Raw genomic sequence first — 14,075 nt, 5'->3', positions numbered from 1 at the left:
CCAACCCGAGAATTTTCATTATTAATAAACCAAAGTTGTTAGCTGTTACAACACTCCATCTTAAAAAGTATACTTAACACCAGAAGGCTCTTTATTGGTTCAATTGCAAAGAACTGGAGCTCTTTCTATACCAAGTTCGTTGGGTGCTACTGTGCTAATATATGATCAAAATGAATCCTGAAATATGACATGAAAGGCTGGAACTAAAGACAAAGTTAGGTGATTATCATATTTGTACTATTAGCTGTGGCCAATGAATTTGTGCTGGCCTCTGAAGGCCAAGCCTTTGCCGGGGCACCAAAAGGATTAGTGCCAGTACTACGAGATGTATGCCAGAATTCAATACTGAAACACGTCCAATCCTAGAAGGAAGCAAAAAAAGGTTAAATGTTGACTTTTCTATATTGTGCAAAGGTTGAATTTACATTATAAGAAATTAAATGCATAATGGTTGAAACAAGATGGCTTTCCTGATTTGCACAATTTACGCTTTCTGAAAGTTGTTACAGACTTATCAAGTTACCGTCAGGATCAAGAAGTCTCCACATCTCATGAGCTTAATCTCCTTGACATTGCACATACATAAACTTCAATCTTTTCCATCCCTCTGCAGATAGATAGCTTCTCAAATCCTCGCAAGTAGGCATTAGCTTTACGAAAACACTGGTATCACGAATCTGAATAGAATATATCATGGGTAAGATGATAAAGTAAATATATAAAGGTAAACTAATGAAAAAACAATTAAGTTGAGTGAAAGAATTAAATTTCAAGACCCCATCCTCACTAAAAGAGTGGGGAAAAGAAGCTAACCATTAGGAAGGAGAATGGAGGTACGCTAATAAATAAAGAAATGATGGGAACATCCCAGTTCATACTTCATAGCCTATGCAATATAACTGCAAGGGAATAGCATTTGTTTTTTACTTTGTTCCTAAATCATTTTATCGCTATAACTTGTATATTATGTTCAAATCATGTTTTCTTAAAAATGAAAACAATCATTATCTTTTTCAAAGGCAAACAATTGAATATTATCATGAAACAAGAAATGCTCCTAAAATTTGGGAACCACAGAATCAAAAAAGGTTAATGCCAGATGACATAACACTCCTAAATGCTTTGGAGGAGCCCTATTGAGGTCTTCAAATTTGCAGTTGTAAGATTCAGGGAGATCTTAGTTGTAAAAAATAACATGTACAAATCATTTATGTCTTGAAAAAAATTACAAGGTAACTCATCCACAACTTTCCTAATGGTCATGGAAAACATCCAGAGTTTCAGGTTCAGGCACACTAATGATGGCATGGGAGTATTATATTCCGTGAATTTGCTGGATGACCACAACTTCCAACAGCTTACTCTTTGATCAAGGCCAGTAGAGAAAGCCCAGGTACCGTCTGTCCAGATTCCTAACAAAAACATGCATATGCATATATGCCTAACTCCAACGAAACAGAAAGAAACGGTGGAAAAATATGAACTACATTGATTCGAATGGTGACAAACCTTTAATTGCTGCACTATGAGCTGATGGGACGTTATGTTGATATAAAATTTTAAGTGTACCATTGTCATGCGAGTTTAGCCTAGCTGTGGTAGTTGAGCAGTCCTCTAGAGATCCTACTGTGAAGCTGAAGCACTGGACAGCCTGATCATCCCCACCACTTATGATGCAGTATGACTTGTTATTTGTTGAGGATGATATGTGGAGACAATTAACGCCTGACTGGTGGACACTGGATAATAATAGTATTAGCCTCAATTCAGGTACGTCACATGATTGGGTACTTGAAGGTATCTCAGAATTTGAGCCATCACTTCCTTCATGCACTGCGTTGTGAGCATTTTCCACACCAGGAGTTTCAGATGAATTTTCAGTAGCATATGGGGTACTCGGGTTGCTCCGATCAGGCAGTGATGTATCTCCATCTCTCTTCTTCAAAGAATGGTTTTCCAGTGATCTCCATCAGCGACGACCGCCTTGGCTCCCTTTTCCTAGCCTGGGACGCATTTGACAATCAATACTCCTGTGTGGTTGTGTCTCAGATATTAGTTGCATGAAGCCATGAACGATCTCTTCAGGTTCCAGAAAGTAATGCTACCATCTGTGGTTCCACTCACAATAAGGTATCTATCTTTAGCATCATCCGAAAATCAGAGTGATAATTTCATTAAGATAAAACCATGTCACGACATGAGAAAAGAAAATAGAGCTGACCTTTATAGTGGCTAGCATTGATGATAATATGCCGCAGCTCCAGAACTGGTGATGCCTGTGGAACTAACAAGGCAACATCAAACCTGTACAAAATGGAAGCAACGACTCAGAGATACGACCAAGAACACTACAAATAGGAAATTTGTCTCAGAAATTCAGAATGCATACCACAATCGAGAAGGCAACAGAAGAGCACGGAGCACAATCGTTGCGTCTGAGCAAGCAGCAGCAACAAAGCATACTGTCAACCAGCGACAAAAGGAAGTTTACAGGATGCAAGAGAATGAAAGAAAGGCTATGCTAGCTAGATTCTGTACTGCAACAGCACATGTATGGCAATATAGAATATAGGTACATGGTTTTGAAACTGCTATAAAAAGGCTTAACAGGGACTAAGATCTGAGGAAGCAACACATAGTAGGTTCCAGGAATGACAAATATACATGAACACTTATAGATTGATGTAACCAATCCATTTTCCATTTCGTTTTTTCAGAATATAATCTACATGCACGCATAGATGTAAGGATGAGGGAGGAACGTAGGTCATAGGCCTCACCTTTCAGGGGCCTAGAGGCATACGGAGGTGGCTGCATGGACCTGGAGTGTGTTACCGTGCCGCTCCCGTCTTGCTGTGGCCGTCCTTCCATAGAGCCGGCATAGATTTACTGCACGAGTGGCACTGGCTCGAGGAGGGCGAGCTCTAGGCCGCTTGTGGAGAGTGCTCCAAGCTGCAGGCAGAAGAGCGCCTTGGCTCGATGCAGACCGCGCAAGCGGGGAGCGAGGACCGAAGGTGCGGGGCCACTGCGAGCCCGCACGAAGGGGTGGGAGGTGCAGGGCCGCTGGCGGGAATGGGTGACGCTGACGAGGCACCCCAAACCCTAATCGCCTAGCGGCGAGGAGACTCAGAGAGTGGGAGGATGCTGTGGAGCGGCGCGGCACCGGGAGTGGCCGAAGAGTGGAAGGAGAGGAGAGGTACGGGAATACGGCAACTGCAAAGAGCAGCACGAGCGCAGCGTCGGAGGCATCGGTCGTCGGGGAGGGCGGGAGGATGAGAGAGAGGGGAGGATGCGGAGAGAATTGGGAGGGCGCAGCGGCTCGGGGCGAAGCGTGTGTCGCAGCGCGATTGCGGCGGGGTTCTTTGGAAAATGAACGGCGGACAGTTTTTTTCAAAAATGACGCGAAATCGGAATTTTCTCTTCTTAGTGTTAAAATATTTTGGAGCTTAGGGAGCATGCCGCAAATAAATAGAATGTGGTTACTGTTGTTCTCTTCTTAGTGTTAAAATATTTTGGAGCTTAGGGAGTATGCTGCAAATAAATAGAACATGGTTACTGTTGGCGAGAGGCCTCCCTAGACCCGAAGTCGATTAGCGGAGAACTGAAGAACTTTTTTGCAAAATTCCACACGCCTCTCGCCGCAGGACCCCCAGACCCTCGGAATAGGGGTCCTGATAGATGAACATGAACATATACCCTTGTTCTTCATTCGCTGCACATGAAGGGACGCGTTGGAAGTTGAACGCCATTCCGATGATAGAAAAAGTAAACAGGCCGGTGAAATGCAAATGCATTTCCCTCTTCTAAACATATGCTTCATGGTCGAGAACACTGATCGATTTCTGCGAAAGTTGTTCATATGCATGGGCCATATAATTCTTCTCCAGAGAACACACCAATCGGAAATGATTTCATATATATCTTCCCAGCATAGGAACCAACCCTTTCAAGCTTTCATGATCGACTTCGTGCTGCATGCATGGGTAATACCGGAAGTGGCCACCAGCTTTAATTACACTGTCTCACCAAATCCCAAGCTGCATGATCGGAGTAGTATGTATCATCCTACGGCCTAAATCGAACTAGTAGTCCCACACCGCCGCCAGAACACCCCATATATTCAACCGGGCCCTACCGCCATGGCCTTCGGAGCACAGAGCCACAAAACTAAGTTCACTAGTGGAAATCGTAGTTTCGGTGACGAACGGTTTTCGTACTGTGAAGGGTAAATTCGTCACAAAGAAAGTTTTGTGACGAATTTCAATCCATCAAAAACAGAGCGTCAAGTTTGTATTTTCGTGATGAACTGGCCAAAAACATCATGTGATGAAAAAACTTTCATCACGGAACCATTTTCCGTTCTATGATGCGTCGCAAAAACATCACAGAACTTCGGATCCATGTGTCCCTGCCCACGCTGGCAGGTGACGTGGTGCCATCCACGCTGGCACGTGACGTGGCCCAGACACGCTGACACATGATGTGGCATCGTCCATGCTGGCATGTGCCGTGTAATTCAGCACGTGTCGCAAAGAGGACAGCCACATGGCTAGATAGCATAGGGCCATGTGTAATGATTCTATTCACCCACATGTCGTCGTCCCGTATGGACACATGTCATCTTTTCAATCGGTCCATGTGTCACTTTGTTACGTGTCCACGTGTTGATTTTCCGTTTGTCCACGTGTCATTTTCCCGTTTGTCCATGTGTCATTTCCCAGTTTGTCCACGTGTCCTTTCCATGTTTATCCACATGTCATTTTCCTATTGGTCTACGTGTCTTTTTCCTACGGTTCCACATGTCAAGTCCATAGTGTTCCACGTGTCATTTCACGGCTGCTCCGCGTGTTATTTTTTAGAGGTCCATATGTCTTTTTCTTATTGGTCCACATGTTAATTTCTCATCTGTCCACGATTCCATTTCAATTTATGACACATGTTCTTTTATGTTTGGTCCACATGTTAGTTTCCCATTAGTACACGTGACAGTTTCTTATTGGACCATGCGTCCATTTTTTGATGTTACACGTGTCCATATCATGTATGTCAGAACCATTTCATCACAGAACACCAAATGATACAGCAGAATTCATAGAAAGTTCACCACAATTAAGTTACAACCAGTTCATGGCACCACCATTAGTTAACTGACAGTTCAGAGCCACATAAGTTCATAACACAAGCACCAGAGATCACGACGGAATACCAAGTAGTGCTGACAACAGTTCCACACACATAGGATTAGGGCTGAGAAGAGGTACCAGGGGTGTTTAGGTTCAAGATCTTCATAAGGATGACATTGCTCTCATCCTGTTGCTTCTTGAGCTCCTCGTACTATCTTTGAGTTCTCGCCAACGCTTCCTCTGCTACTTCAATCTTCTTCTTTAGTTCTTTCACTTTGTCGGTGTTTAGACCCGACAACCTACTGGGGGTGGCCGAGGTAGTGTTTTGGTTAGTGGGGCTCATTGAGATCAAGAACTCAAAGGTAAATGCATACGCACGATTTAGACATGTTCGGGCCGCTAGATTGTGTAATACCCTACGTCTAGTGTGTTGGTTGGATTGAATTTCTTTAGAGGGGGTCCCTGCCTCACCTTATATTGCCTGAGGCAGGGTAACAGGTCGGTTGATTACAAGAATACTAGTTGGATATGACTAGAGGAGTTTTACTCTTATTAAAAATGAGTACAAGAATACTAGTTCCTCTCTTTCCATATAGACTACACCGTCTTGCACTATGGTCTCCATGTTAGATGCATCTCGGTGTCCAGCCCCATATTTAGGACTATCCAAACCTTCTGGTAGGCCCATAGATGTATGTATGGCACACTTGTTGATCGAGAACAGTTGAACCTTGTTTCTTATTTTTCAGAAGCAAGTTCTCGACGAATCGCTTCTTCACCAGCTGACTGAGACTTGGAGGAGCTTGTAGGTATACGAGCATTCTTCAAGAATGTGGTGTTGGAGCTGTTCTGCGAGAGGAACTTGGAAACCACATCAGTACTAGGCAATGGTGGCTGCCCATCAGCAACAGGTTCGGCCCGCATAGTTTCCATTTGTCGCATCTAAAATGCAAAGATGAAATATTAGTTTACTTATTATAGTAGTGTTAATATAACACAGCACCGAAAGATACGGGTAGCTATGAATATTAAAACTATATGATGTAGCATGTACGGAAAAGTGTTGGAGAAAGAAGGATAAAAATATGGAAGAAGGATTTGATAAATGTTTTAAGAATCATGTAAGTTAATGAATGACATAACAATAGACTCAACTTTATATGTTTGTATGTAGATCATGAAGCTGCATGATCAGAGTAGTACGTATCATCCTATGGACTAATCGAACTAGTAGTCCGAACGCCCCGTACATGCAACCGGGCCCTACCGCCATGGCCTTCGGAGCACGGAGCCACAAAACTAGCAAGTTTGTTCGTGTAATTTTTAAACCTCAGAACCAGAGTTGGGGCAAATGAAAAAAGAAAAAGAAAACGTGGTGAGTACAAATGCAAGGCACTCGAAGCACGCGCGCGCGCGCCGCGCGCGCAACGCAGAGAGTTGGTGTTCTAGCTAGTTAAATAAACGGAAGAAAAGCCATGAAATTCATGCACCTTGACCGATCGATCTCATTGTATATATAACAGCAAAAAAATATTCTTAATGCACAAACTAATCAATCGTGAAATTTTTAAAATTTAATTTGGTATATGCACATAGCAAGGAAAGCGAGAGAAAAAAAACAGATCATCACACATCATACATGCATACACATCATTATATGGTCCCATGCATCCTCCGCCGAAGATTCCACAAGTTGCTCATATACCCATCTACGGCAGATGACCTTATTAAGTGGAGGTGGAAGAGCCTAGCACAGTAGCACCATCAACACCAACTTAACTTTTTTTTAAAATCTAAAGCAGCAAGCTAGCTAGTATCACGAAGAAGGGCAGTAAATATTGCTAATTCTATAGTACGTTTCTACTATATATTACCATCAGTTCATAACCTGGATGCGCTAATTAACTACAACAGTAGGAGTAATTCACACAACGCATGCAATTTACCAGCGCCGACATGACGTAAAGATCGATATTGCCATGCATAGACACGAATTTGATGGACGGGTTCAGGATCCAGCTAGCTGATGAAACTTGACCGGCCACAAGCGACGACGGCGCGGTGTGTCCCCCCCTGTGCCGGAGACGCCTGATCTCAGCTAGCTGCTGCTTGCTCTAGGCCGGCAATGGAAGCTACTAGCTACCACTACCAGATGAAGCTCATCTCGGCGTTTGCGCGCGCGGCGTCGTCGTCTTCGTCGCGGGATGGTGAGTGGACGTGGCGGCCCTCGTAGGTGGTGATCACCATGCGGGGATCCTCCGCCAGCCGCTCCACTCGCTTCTTCACCCGGCAGTTGTCCTGCGTGCAGCGGTAGTAGCTCCTGCATCATACAATATATTATTGCCACTATTCAGGTTATCTCTTATTCTGTTCTACATGTACTCTAGTAAAATGGATGCAAATCGGTTATATATTATTTGGATAGATCAACTGGATTAATTTGGTTGATCTTTCGTTTTTCCGCTAATGATGAGACCCTGCTTGTCACCCCCAGCTATAGCTTGGTTAGGTCAATTACCTCGTCAGTTGATTTTGTCACCACGATTTTCGAGAAATCTCTTGCCACCCTTTTGATCATTTTTCAATATTTGAAACTTCCTCGGATATATATATAGGTTAATTATGACGATAAAGTTAAGCTTAAAAGTGTCACTAACTAGTACACCTAATCTAACCATGGTTGAAAGAAGCTCACATGGCTTGCTTTGAGCACTGTTAACTTTGTCATGTATAGAGTGTTAGACACGGACACATGCACGGCACAGTGACAGTAGACTATCTGGTGCAGTTGGTAGACTCCTGTTAATTTGTTCACTGCTACAACTCGATCTACAAGTCTACAACTAGCTAGAAGTACTGCTAATTTTTGATCACTTACTTTTGACAAACATATAATTCTATATAACTGATTAATTATACATAGGTAGTACGTACTGCTTTGTCCCTGGTCGTTAAAGTACACCGATTGGAAATCTCAATCATGGCCTGACACATAGACAATGAAAATGCAGAGAGATAATAATAATATTCCAGGCTACCCAGGTAGCATCATTTCACTCAGCCTAAGGGCCATAGATTGATAAAGATGCGGTAATAATTACAAGAACAAAAAAACTTGGCCCTTTGCAAAGCTCAAATCCACCTTTTCATCATCATCCTGCCCTTTACCAAACAGTAAAGATTCTCCCCGCCCAAGGCCAGCCAGTTCAAAGCAGATATCCCATGGGGGAAAAAGTTAAAGATTGTAATAACTTTCTTGTGTAAAAGTAATAGGGTTTTCAATCCCATTAACCTAACTCTTTTATAGTGTACAGGTATGTCTACAGCTAGGTTATATATTAAGTCAATGCCAAACTATTCCTCTACTGAATCGACGATAATACAAAAGACAACAGCCTTATAACCCACCAATTTATGCTTATAGTTCATCTGACGCGGATCTCAGTGTCATCGCGTTCCCCCTTTCACTTGCTTTGTACCTTGGGTAAACTCTCTTTTTTTTTTCAAAGTAAAAAAGAGGAAAGAAGATAGATGATTGCCGAGATTTGCCAACTGATTGGAAAAGGCCATGGGATGGTGTGATTCAGACACCAGAGGGAAGGAGGTGTTTTTGAGTGCCATCATTGCAAATGGCTAATCGGATTGGACTGGATGCTGGGCTCATGTCTGGTGCAGCGTGTGGGTCAATGCTTGGCATTGCCTGCCATGATAGCCATTCAGAGATCCATAGATACATAGGATTCACACCCACACACACACACACGCTTCTAGGTACGTCTGGTGGTTTGATGATTTGATCTGGGCAGGGAGAAGATATAGATCGTGTCATGTCGTCATTTTTAGATAGTCCTTGACTAACTCCGTATCTAAGGCTAAGCAAGTGAATTTTTAGAAGAATTGCATCAATATTTGTTTGTGTAAAATTATAGGACTTCTATTTGGTAAATATCGGTATTTTTAATACTTTTAATTTGTTGCGATCGTTGTTGCTTACGCTAGTACACATGGGATGAGTGGACGTTAGTGGAACTATTAGATGCTGCAATGAGTATTCAACCTACTACTACTACTTGTTAGGATGCACGTCATTCTCTACTTGCACAGAGGCGCAATAGCCAATATACAGGACCCACATGAAAATGGATTAATTGATCCTTAAGCTTAGCGTATTATGAGATATGTTCTAATAACAGCAAATTAAATACCATCTATCACGAAAATACCATATTTAATATACACTAAACGAAAAGAAACAATTTTTAAGTGATCTAAGAATGGTATTCTCGCGACAAGTTACCTTTTTCTGGAAGCAAAATAGCTTATCCTTAATGAGAAACTACACAGTATCAGGGATCAAGTTTAGTTAGGTGGTATAGACAAGAGGGGGACCAGGGACACAGCAAAGTCATCTTAGGACCAGCTTTGCAAACACTTTTTCCTTTTCAGATCCAATGACTAGCACTTTAGAAAAAAGCAACTGTAGGATTGTGGAAAGGTTTGTGAGAATGCTATCCGGTTTACTGCTTGCAGAAGTGCATGAACTATTTACAAAAGTGAGTTTTCTGTGGGAAGGTTTCAGCATTTTATTTCTTCTCTTTTTTATTTTTTTGGCTTTCTTTGAATAAAACCTTGAACTATGCATAGCAAGATCATAATTAGACTGGAGTAATAGTTAGTACAATTGGTTATTAACTATATATATTCCCTCCATCTCCAAAAAAAAAATCATCCAGTGATTCAAAACTTGTCCCACAATTCCCATTTAGTATGTGCATGTGCATGTGTATGTGGCAGTCAATTGGCGCCAAATATAGCTAGTAAATAGGAGCAAGCCATCGTTTCACATATTTGCTAGTTTGTCCTAGAATTCCTATGATGAATTGTTTTTTGGGGGGACAGGGGGAGTATAGAAGACAAATTAATTTTGTTACATTGAAATGTATTTTAGTTTTCTATGTAATGTTCGTTCGGATAGTCACTTACAATCAACTTGACTGGTTCTTAATGTAGGAAGAAGCAGGAAGTATGGTCAATATGGATAATGATTTGTCTAATGTAAAAGTTTGTATCTTCAAAAAATAAGACAAAATTTTGATGCACACTATATTTATCATCATTCATATATAAAAGAACCTATGATTTCCTTTCAGAAAATGATAATAGCAAGATGTATAGAAAGAATAAAAATACTGTAAAGAAGACTAAACGTACTAAATATATTAAGCGGTTGTTTTAAAAATATGTGTTGCCATAGTTAATCACAATTGTGATCTCAATTTTTGTTTAACAATAAGTATTAAAATGGTAGCTGTACTCCAATTAATATTATTCTTCCTTAGTTATGAAACATTTGCTGTATATTTGATGCATATGATCAAAGTAACTAGACAATGGTCTAGCTTCAGTAACATATTTGAAATGTATATCTCTCTGCTGCGAAATGTCTAGTCGTTTGGGTTTCTATCGTGAAAGTTTTTGGCACATAAAAAATTATCAGTTTCCAGTAAAGCTTATAAAGATATACTTTGTGGAAAAATAGGGTCATTGGCCCAAAATTAAATGGCTTGTCACATTGTCCTTTATGAACTGAAAATGGTGAGTGTAAGATCAATGCAATTTTATCAAAGTTGAAAAGACATAAAGGAGGTATGTTTTTGTTGACCACGACATAGATGAAATTAATCTTCTTAACAGTACCCTTAAGCAGAACAAACATGATAATTAAGGTAAGATCCACGTTTAAGTTAATATGAGCAAGCCAATCCCCTAGTCTAGAGAAACAGCAGATAGTATAGTTTATACTATTGCATTTTGATTGTATTTTATGGGCGCTCTCTTTTGATGTAACTATATAATCTACTGTAAACAGTGTAGAACTTTCTCTTATTTCTTTTCATGGATTAACAAAGTGAATATCCTGGATTTTTTATTCCCATTTGTTTATTGTTTATTTAGCTGATGATATGTTGTTGAGGTGCACTAAATAAGGCAGCAGCAGTTGCTTATATTATTTGGATTCAACTTAGAAGGAAAATTTAATCCATTTGAAACGCATAAAAATCTATATAATCTTGACCTATTGTCTGTTGGACAAAGAATCTGAAATCAGAAGTTAAGCCCCTGGTGGGTGTAATGTAGTTAACAAAAACAATTATCCTAAAAGATTAGCCTGCATAGCTAGGAATAAATTAATTGATTAACTAATTAAATCCATACTATATGCATAGCCACATATTCTGCTGGATAATGATCGATCATATAATTACTTAAGTTTTGAGTTGATCTCTAAACTGAACATCAAATTTCCCTCGCCTTACTGAAACCCACCACTCGTCGCAAAATATCCCCAAAATCTTAAATTAACTTTGCAACAAAAACGATGTATATCATGGAACCAAATTAAAGGCCCTGATCGATCTATATACAGTATATATGTGATCATTCAGCCATGGCATGCTATGGAACTGATGATGAGAATTGGGAGCAAATGTGCAAGTGCATCGACGTCCGTGCACAGCTAGCTGAACATGCATGCGTATGTGCAGATGCAAATGAAGAAGCAGCCGGTGACTGGTGGTATATGCTGTACCTGGGGTGCTGCGTGTTCTTGACGACCTTCTGGCCGTACTTGCGCCACTTGTAGCCGTCGTCGAGCACGTCGACGTCGCTCATCGTCTTGAAGCAGAACCGCGGCTCCCGCACCTTCCGCCGCGCCTTCCCTCCGCCACCGCCCGCCTTCTTCATCCTCACCGCGCCCACCCCCAGCGCCGCCGCCGCGCCGTTGTGACCGCCGGCAGCCAACCCCTCGCTCACCGCCGCAGCGCCCTTCCCCCGATGCCTGCCCTGACCTTGGTCATGCCCTTCATCACAGGTCGACCTGTAGAGAGAGAGCGACAACGCCGTCACGCGCCATACACACAAGGAACTTTTCTTTGGGGGAGAGAGGGAGAGGGAGAGAGATCTGATCTTACCATGGGTGTGGAGGAGGAGGAGGCGATGACCTCGTTGGAGGGGAAACGTGCGCTGCATGGAGGTGGTGGAGGGTGGGGGGAGGGATGGTGGACGAAGGCGCGTGCGAGGAGGAAGACGAGGTGGTGGCGGTGGTTGGGTGGTCTAGGAGAAGCGAGCTGTAACCTAGAACGCCATGGTGGGCGAGGGAGCTCGTTGGCGGAGGAGAGGGCTGGAAGGAGAAGGTTATGGTGGGGGTGGAGGAAGCTGCCGCCGCCGCCGCCGCCATGGCGTCACCGGCGGTGGACGAGCTGTGCTGGCCGTGGCCCAGCGCCATCACCGCCCTCCCTGGCGACGGGAACATCTCTCTCTCAGCTTCCCTTTCTACTTTGTTCCTCTCTCTAGCTTTGCTTTCCCAAGTAGGAGCAAAGTGCATGTGAGCGGGGATCGATCGTGGATTCGTGGCCGGCGTGTGATATACTGCTGGGTGTAGGGAGTTGGGGACAAAATTGTTTGGCGAAAGCGGTGGCGCGTCCGTGGAGAGTAAAGAGTGACATGGCTGGACCTATGAGCAGTGCCGCCATCTTGTCGATCTGGCCGTAGAGGATGGAATTGGGATTCAGAGCACAGTGCCACTGCCATCACGGTCACGTCCGGCGAATATTCATGATGCCACTCATGTTCGTTCAGTTTACAACAAAAAAAGCTATTTCATGGTTTGATTATTATTTTGTAGTATTAGTTTTGCTTAAGTGTGATAAATTGCTCTAGATTTTATTTTTTTTGGCAAATATTTAGATTTTCTTAGTTGTTATTTTTCTAATGTGATTGATTATATCGAGCATATTTTAGACGATGTGCATGTTCTTCAAGTTCCGCCGGTTCAGTCCGTTCACAGTGCTTACAAGGATAGGGCGTGCGTGCATGTGTTCATGGGTGTTTTGAAGATAAATATAGTATTTATTTATTTATTTATTTATTACTTTGCAATATATACATGGTGAGAGATCAAGTTGAGATGTACCTTGCTCTATTTGTGATGAGTGATTGACTAGATGCTTTGAGGTGAGTCCATATTTCATATGTGCATGATTATGCTAACGACTAACCGAATGTGTTGTATTGTGTGCGTTGTGTTATGGTGTTTGTCTAAACCATATGTTGTGTGTTGTGTCTCTTGGCTTGTGATGTGCAGATGTAGCATGCGACATGGCGGTCGACGGCATGAGGTGAAGGTCAAGCGAAAAGTTTATGCCGATGTACTAGGGCTGTGAAGGGTGGACACAAGTAGGCTTGGACCGAAGGACCCGAGGAGTCCGGGTGGAGTCATAGGCAATCCACATCGTGCATGGAAGAGCAAGAGTACACGAACAGGATGGAGACGGCATTGGTCGAGTCAAGCAGGATGGAGGCGAGTTGAGTAGGTGGTCGAGGAGCCGGGAGCGAAAGACTTGGAGGCGTCGAAGGCTTGGCGGAGGCCGGACATGCGTCAACATCGGTGAGTCACATTGTGTGCGGCATGCAAGAGGGTTTGACCGATTTGACCTCAAAACTGGGGTTGAATCACGCCTTGCAGGGCGTGTGAGAGGGTTTGACCAGTTTGGCCTCAAAACCGGGGATGAGTCACGCCTGTGGGGTGTGCAAGAGGGTTTGACCGGTTTGGCCTCAAAACCGGGGGACGAGTCCGGTGCGGCTAGACGGTGTCGAGTCGGAGGATGTGTGGCACCATCGCAAAGCTTGCATCGAGGCGAAGCTAAGTCATGAAGGTGTCGGGTCCGTCCGATGTACGAGGAAAAAGTTGGATGATTTTACCCCTGGGGGTATTTGGGTTGTATGCTTCATGTAAGGGCATTTTGGATATTTTCCAAAATGCCTATATATATATGAGGAGTGGCTGTTGAGGCAGACATATCGCCCTTTGGTTGTGGGCTTCTCATTTGTTTGTGAGAGCCTTTGGGTGTGAGAGAGGGGGAGAGAGGAGTGGATCTTTGTGTTGATCTTTTT

The 14,075-nt window shown here is 42.9% G+C and overlaps 1 protein-coding gene across 1 annotated transcript; it reads right to left on the bottom strand.

The window, feature by feature from the left end:
* Window positions 1-6,679: 6,679 nt before the first annotated feature.
* Window positions 6,680-12,549, bottom strand: LOC101767737 (probable WRKY transcription factor 12). The gene is made up of 3 exons (XM_004968384.2): window positions 12,095-12,549; window positions 11,713-12,000; window positions 6,680-7,443 (listed from the first exon to the last, which is right to left on the bottom strand). Exons 1-3 carry the CDS (start codon window positions 12,505-12,507, stop codon window positions 7,269-7,271), a joined length of 876 nt encoding a protein of 291 aa, XP_004968441.1. The 5' UTR covers window positions 12,508-12,549; the 3' UTR covers window positions 6,680-7,268.
* Window positions 12,550-14,075: the final 1,526 nt, after the last annotated feature.

The sequence above is a fragment of the Setaria italica genome, chromosome V (assembly GCF_000263155.2).
Source record: "Setaria italica strain Yugu1 chromosome V, Setaria_italica_v2.0, whole genome shotgun sequence".
In the NCBI taxonomy this organism is placed as follows: domain Eukaryota; kingdom Viridiplantae; phylum Streptophyta; class Magnoliopsida; order Poales; family Poaceae; genus Setaria; species Setaria italica.
This window is presented reverse-complemented; position numbering and strand designations above follow the sequence as displayed.